Source organism: Humulus lupulus, chromosome 2, assembly GCF_963169125.1.
Source record: "Humulus lupulus chromosome 2, drHumLupu1.1, whole genome shotgun sequence".
Taxonomy (NCBI): Eukaryota; Viridiplantae; Streptophyta; class Magnoliopsida; order Rosales; family Cannabaceae; genus Humulus; species Humulus lupulus.
This window is the reverse complement of record NC_084794.1, coordinates 64,418,070-64,424,681: the sequence shown is the minus strand read 5'-3', so window position 1 is coordinate 64,424,681 and position 6,612 is coordinate 64,418,070. Positions and strand designations below refer to the sequence as shown.

General features: G+C 36.1%; 1 protein-coding gene across 2 annotated transcripts; it reads right to left on the bottom strand.

Annotated features, from left to right (window-relative positions):
* Positions 1-1,249: 1,249 nt before the first annotated feature.
* On the bottom strand, positions 1,250-6,341 carry LOC133817936 (uncharacterized). 2 transcript variants are annotated; one of them, XM_062250589.1, is made up of 4 exons: positions 5,762-6,341; positions 4,457-4,704; positions 3,623-4,277; positions 1,250-3,372 (listed from the first exon to the last, which is right to left on the bottom strand). In XM_062250589.1, exons 2-4 carry the CDS (start codon positions 4,694-4,696, stop codon positions 1,631-1,633), a joined length of 2,637 nt encoding a protein of 878 aa, XP_062106573.1. In that variant the 5' UTR covers positions 4,697-4,704; positions 5,762-6,341; the 3' UTR covers positions 1,250-1,630. The 2 variants fall into 2 exon arrangements, with proteins under 2 accessions (XP_062106573.1, XP_062106572.1); XM_062250588.1 differs by having other exon boundaries at positions 3,521-4,277; positions 5,762-6,339.
* Between the last annotated feature and the right edge of the window lie 271 nt (positions 6,342-6,612).

Below are 6,612 nucleotides of genomic sequence, written 5' to 3'. Positions count from 1 at the left end.
TCTAAATTAATAAATAAGTTTAAATCAAGGTTCAAATTATAAATAATTAATTTGATAAAGGATTTAATTAATTAAATCAATAGAAAATAATACATGCCTTGATTTTAAGTCCAATGGGCTTATAATCAAATGAAAAATTTCACGGGCCTAAAGTCCATGATAATTTTGACCTAGTGTTGTTAATTGGCTATTATTTTATTGATTTTTTAATTAAATAAATGACATAATTGAGTCTATAAAATGAATGTTAAGTGAGAGTTGAAATCAGATGATAGACACTAGTCTTCTTATAGATTTTAGATTCTCTCTAAACATAAGCCATTTTCTAAGCATTATTGTTCTTCTCTATTCTTCTCTCTATATCTATCTCATGTGTTGAGAATTGCACACCCTAGTCTAGGTGATTCCAATGATACTTTGGAAGACTGTGAATAAAATTAAAGATCGGTTCAGTTTCTTGGTAAAACTCTGCGACAGAAATGATACAAGGGTTAGAGAAACTGAAGGAATGACTCTATTATTCCGCTGCGTATAATGTAAGTATTCGTATCACTATTTCTTTTTTAATTCAATTTTAGAAACATGTTCTAGGTTGTATCATATTAATTTGTTTAATATTATATCTATATGAAAATAAATAAAGATATTGCATAAGTTATCCTAACACCATCCGCCATCACCATTGACATCCCGAAGGATGTAGGTTGAGGGTTGTCAGGGAGACAATATGGGCCTGCGCCTTGGGTTTGGGCTCCTTTCTATGCTTATGCTACTTGCTCGTCATCGGGCATAGTATGGTATGGGCCGTCAGGGTTTCCTGATTCATTGGTCACTGAGCCTAGGTTGGACCTGGACCTCTTCTGGGGACGCATGGGCCCGTTTGGCCCTGTCACGTATCATAGGTGGAAAATATAGATAACAAAAGACAATAGCAAAAATATAATATTTTCTTTCTCGTATAATTGATTTTATATACTTTTCATGCAACTACTAGAGAAACAGGTAACTTGTGTGCCATAAGGATTAGGTAAGAATAGTGTGATTGGTGGTTGATATGAGACATGAACATAATTGTTGAGATTACTAAATAAAATACATAATATTAAGGGTGTTAAAAAAAGATACAAACATCCGTAGACTCAATTTACCGCACCAACCCATAAAGCATACCGCAAGTTTAAACTCTTGTACTCAATTATACAACTTATTTAAGATGAATCATAAAAGTTCACTCAATAAACATCCCAAATAAAAGAAAAAGGTCAAAGAAGTCAAATTAGGAGGACACATTTACATTGAAGAACTTCTTGGCATTTTTTTTTTAAAAAAAAAACAAGAGTGAATACTAAATAGTTTTTTGGTATTATAAAAATACCCTATCGAAAGAATATAAGAACATTGATACATTTATAAAATATGAGTTGCTCCAATCAATACTAACTGATTTCAAGATGAAACTTCATAAATTTTTAACATGATATCAAAACTCAAATATTCAAACCAACATTCGGTCCAAATAATGAGCCAATCACTTGAGATCCGATTCAAGACTGGCGAATCAAAAATAAAAGAATCACCACCACCTCGAGCGCGCATAAGAGTCTCACATGATAATATTTTTTCTTTCAACTCATTTGAGAGGGAGAAGTGAATTACTTAAGGGACACCTCTGCCTTGGGGGACGCCTTGTCCTCTTCCCCCATCCAGTAAGGCTACTTTCATCAAGTCCCAACTCCTTGGAATCAGGTAGTTGAACTTGGACATTGCAAGCTGCAGCCACTGGAGCTGGAGGCGATGGAGCACACCCTACTAACCTCCTCCTTCCTCTCCCACCTCCACTCTTACCACCATTTCTCGTTGCCAAACTGGGCTGCCAAGTCCCACCAGTGGTTCTAACCATCCCTTCAATGATCTGGAGATCCTCAGTCACCTCATTTCTTGACAGAGACACCAAACCAGGTAGAACATCTCTTTGAAAATCCTTCCGCTGCCTCCCCCGCCTTGCCTGACCTCTCCTAGGCCTTCTTGGTGCTGGTGTATCTTCTTCCTTCAGATTATCTAGATCTTCCAAAATCTGAGGCTGATAACAGCACTCTTCCACTTTGGTTTCTGGCAGATTTAGTATTATGTACTCGAAGTCATCAATGTCGTCAGGAATCGACCCTTCATCACATACATTAGTCTTATTTGTAGCTGTCTCGTCGTATGATGAGATAACATCCGCAAACCAGAAAAGAGAATTATTCATGGAAGAATCAGATTGAAGATCAACAAGTGTAGCATTGCCATGCAGATAATCTACATGAGAGGAAGAAATGGCAACTAAAGCCTCTGCTGCAACCTCATCGATTTTATCATGAGGCAAAGGTTTCATTAGTTCGCTTTCTTGAGATTCTTCCTCAGAAGTAATCCCAGTTTCTGAGTCAACAATAATAACTGGAGCCTCCAAATCTATCCCAGTTGTGGGTTTTACAACTAATAGTGCTGGAGTCACTTGATCTTCTTCTTCTTCTTCTTCAGTTATACACTCATTTAAGTCTATTTCTTGTCTCACGTAAGACCTGCCTTTGTCCAATTCCTTCTTTGAGTCTATGACTTTGGGCTGCTCTTGAGATCTAGGTGATACAGAATCACAAGCCAAATCACTTTTGACTGACCCAACGTTTATAGGGCTATTATTACCAGAGACAGAAACAACAGAACCATGTATTGATGGGAAGTCAAATATGGGAACACCAAGAATCCTTTTAACACTTGAGCAGTCGCTTGTTTCGGCTCTTCGGTGCTCGGTATCATGGCCCCGTGTCGTTGACCAAGAATCCTGAATAGGACTCTGTGACGGACCCCTCCTCATGTCAATTTGGTTTAGGTACTGCTTAGAATAGCTTTGCGTGAAGTCGATTTTCATCTGATGAGATCCTTCACTTTCTTCTTTCAGAGATTTGCTATTAACAGACAGCGCTTTTCTGAGCCAAGGTAGTCCTCCATGTGGTGCCTCCATTTTCCTGGGCTCTTTCCTGGGACCAGACAGGTATCCTTGAGGATTATATTGAGCACCTTGAAATGATATCAAGTTCTGGTTCAAGCATGAAATGGATGTTATATCAGAATTGGCTGCGTCAGATTGAGGAACAGACATGTTTTGGAGAATAGTTCCTTTGGGAGCTAAAGCAGATGCATTATTATTTTCTTCAGAAACTTCTATGCCAAATATTTTCCTTGTAATCTGTTTCCCTGCGGTATTCTGATCGGAAGGAATACATGTAACGAACTCATTTGTTTTACCAGCTTCAGCTTTAGACAGGTCACATGGCTTCTGGAAATCTTGAAGATGAAAACTATCACTGAAAGAACTCTTGCTTCCAATTTGTGCTGAAAGAAATGTCAAATACAAGATGTAAGTTTAAACATAAATCCTGCAACCTATCTCTCAAGAGATATAGCAGTAAAATGAGGTGAAATTTTAATAACGAGTTAAGCATGAGAATGTATAAAAGAAAGCACTGAAAAATAGATCTACCATCATAGATGGTATAAGATGACCCTTCTTTTTCATTCCTCTCATCCTTTATGTTTCTGACCAGGGGTTTTTGAGATATTTCTTGTGCTGAACACCATGTACCTGAGTACGCCTGTGTCGATTCAGTTTGAGTTTTGTCGCCCATATTATCAACAGAAGCTGATGCTGGCACTTCCTCAACTTCTATGGGCTCATTTAGGTCAGCCAAGTAATGGGTTCTCCCCGAATACAAATTAGATGTCAAAGTATTACCATTATCACCAGTATGCTTGAACACATTTTTATCTGCAGCTACAGTAACTTCGTTACCATTGTTAATTAGACAACTTTCTGTTCTTGAAATTTCAAGTTCTCCATTCGTTTCGGTTTCATCATCTATATATTCATCAGCAGGAACTTCAAGATCAAACAATCTTCTCTGAGCCTTCTTGCATTTGAAATCCAAAGATTCACAATCTTTCAATCTTGCACTATTTTGGCTGAGACCATAGGTGGACAAAGTGGTCTTCTCGTGCATATGACTTTGATGAATTTGAATCACATCAGCGCTAGATGAAGAAGGTCTACCACAACCAGAGCCAGCTCCAGGCAAATTTGATATGTACCAACTTCTTTTATCATCTTCAGTTGAAAATCCGGATTGAAACATACTTGATTGGGATGTCCCACTAGGTATCAAATGTTTGATTTGTTCTTTGCTTTGGAATTCATTCATCATGTCCCTCTGTATTTTGTAAAGACGATGGAGTTCATGGACCTGAATGACAAAGATTGTTGACATTATTATTTTCAAAAATTTCAAGCCTCAGACAATTGATGTGGTCCTTTGGATACTCAAGATAAAGACCTTCCGCAACCCAGCAATAACTTAGACGAGATAACACGTATAGTAAAAATTCAATGTTCTTAAAGTAACCGAATATCAACATTTCATACCTGATGTCTCAATATGGATTCATGCTTCAATATGGTTTGTCTCAACTTTTCCTTATCATATGCACAATAATCCACTCCCTCCAGCGCTGGCTTTGACGAGAACATGCCATAATGCTGGACACTCTTCGAAGAGTTACCTTCATGATGTAAAGACCAGCCACCATAGCTAGCCTTATTGCTTATGTCTTTTGTGGAATAATATCCCGGTAGATACATCTTCGACTGTACTTCAGTTCCCATTCCTGAATCTAAGTAGGGGAAACAAGAACAACTTGAATTATAAATTGAATGTCTAAGGGCCTACCAGTTCATCAAAAAGCAATTATCACATTCTGGGTTTTGATAAAATGATCATTGAACCAATATCAGCTAATTGCATAAGTATACAAGCTTAAGAAACTGCCCACCATCAAATCTCCATATTATACTAACTGGTAAAAGATATACTTCCCAATTCACCTTGATTTTTGGGTCAAAATCAACACACTCAACCAAATAGATCACTTTTCACAAAAACGAACAAATTTAATACCAAGATAAATGCAACTCCAAACTACCATTTCAGCCTTGACAGATGATATTGCAGGGAATGATAATATATACACACAAATTGAATAATGAGTGTAACTGCATTTCAAACTAGGGACAAAAACTAGAGCAGATACATCAAAAAGTTGATTAAAGGAAACACATTCAATCTCACTCAAAAAACAAAAATAGGAAAACTTTCTTATTGCTGCTAATAAATAGTTTCACATATAAATTAACAGCTTTCCATTCCACTATTTCGATAATTGACTGAACAAAGATGAAAGCGCCACCAATTTGGATGAGTGAGGTTTAATGCAAGCTTAATTTTGCAGTCTGGTTTATAAGGTTCTCATAGATCGCGGAGAATAGTACTAGACCGGAAATAGGACTTGCCATAAGATGAAGAATCAAAACTATTTGAAGCTATCAGAATATCTAACATTTTTTTTTATAGAAATTATCGGAAACATATTATATTATCCAAACTAATCTGGATAGATTTTTGTTGAATATTTAAAAACAATTCAAACTCTGAAATTACAGCTACAAAACCCATAGAGATACTTGCACAAACAAAAAATCAAACAGCTAATCTACACAAGGAATGAAAATAAGGGCATAAGAACCAAATTCCCTGGAACTAATGCTTAACCCAAAATGACAAAACTAAAATTGAGAAAAGAAAATCAGATACAAATGCAATCAATCACGAAACCATAAAATTTCTATGATAAAGGAACATCTACAGACAAGAAACAATAACTTGAAAATTACCTCATAAGTATATCCTCTTTTAAAAACAAAAGCTTATCAGAAATCTTCTTCAAAATTCGCAGAACTTGCTAGAAACCCATAAAACTCCATAAAAAAATTCAGAGCCGCAACACAAAGAACAGTTGAGTGAACAATAAAAAACCAGAAAAACCCATTAACCAAAAGACAATCGCTACTACCTCAAAAAGCCAAGTGGGTTTATCTGAACAACCATTAAAGAAAGCTTAGATCAACCTCAAATAATAATAATTTTATACAAGAAATTCAGATTTGCTGGGCCAGAATCTGATGAGAAAATGGAGAGATCCCACAACCCAGATAGAAGATCTTCCCTATACAAAAGCAACTCATGACTTCTTCAAGAACAATGACTTCAAATTTGTCAACTTGTGGTCTGCCATTATTCTATATACCTTGCTTTCTCTAAAGCTTTGATTTTTTATTTTTATTTTTATTTTTCAATGATATTTTCTTTTTTTTCTATTTATTATTATTTTTTTCTGGGTTTTTGAGGATGTGAAAGATATGGGTATTTTTTTATTAATATTATAAGTATTTATTTCCACATTTTCTAGATTCTCTCCACCTTCCATGCTTTTTGGGTACACTTATTTATATTAGGAAAGTACTTTAGAAAATATAGACACCTGGGTTTACTGAGGCAACAACCTAACACTACTAGAAACTAGCTGACCCCTTCTCTTCAGCAGACCGTACATGACACGCGCTGTTCTACTCGATTGAGTTCTGTATCTCTCTGAAGTACATTTCTACTGTACCAAGTTATCAAATGTAAATGTGACATGTTTTGTTGGAATTTTGTTCCCCACGCGTTGTGTTAGAGCGTGGCT

Coding starts and splice junctions, on each gene's coding strand:
- LOC133817936 (XM_062250588.1), bottom strand. CDS start 4,696: ATGGGAACTGAAGTACAGTCGAAGATGTATCTACCGGGATATTATTCC. Junction 4,278..4,456: donor AATCCATATTGAGACATCAG/GTATGAAATGTT, acceptor TTTGTCATTCAG/GTCCATGAACTCCATCGTCT. Junction 3,373..3,520: donor ATCTTATACCATCTATGATG/GTAGATCTATTT, acceptor CATTTCTTTCAG/CACAAATTGGAAGCAAGAGT.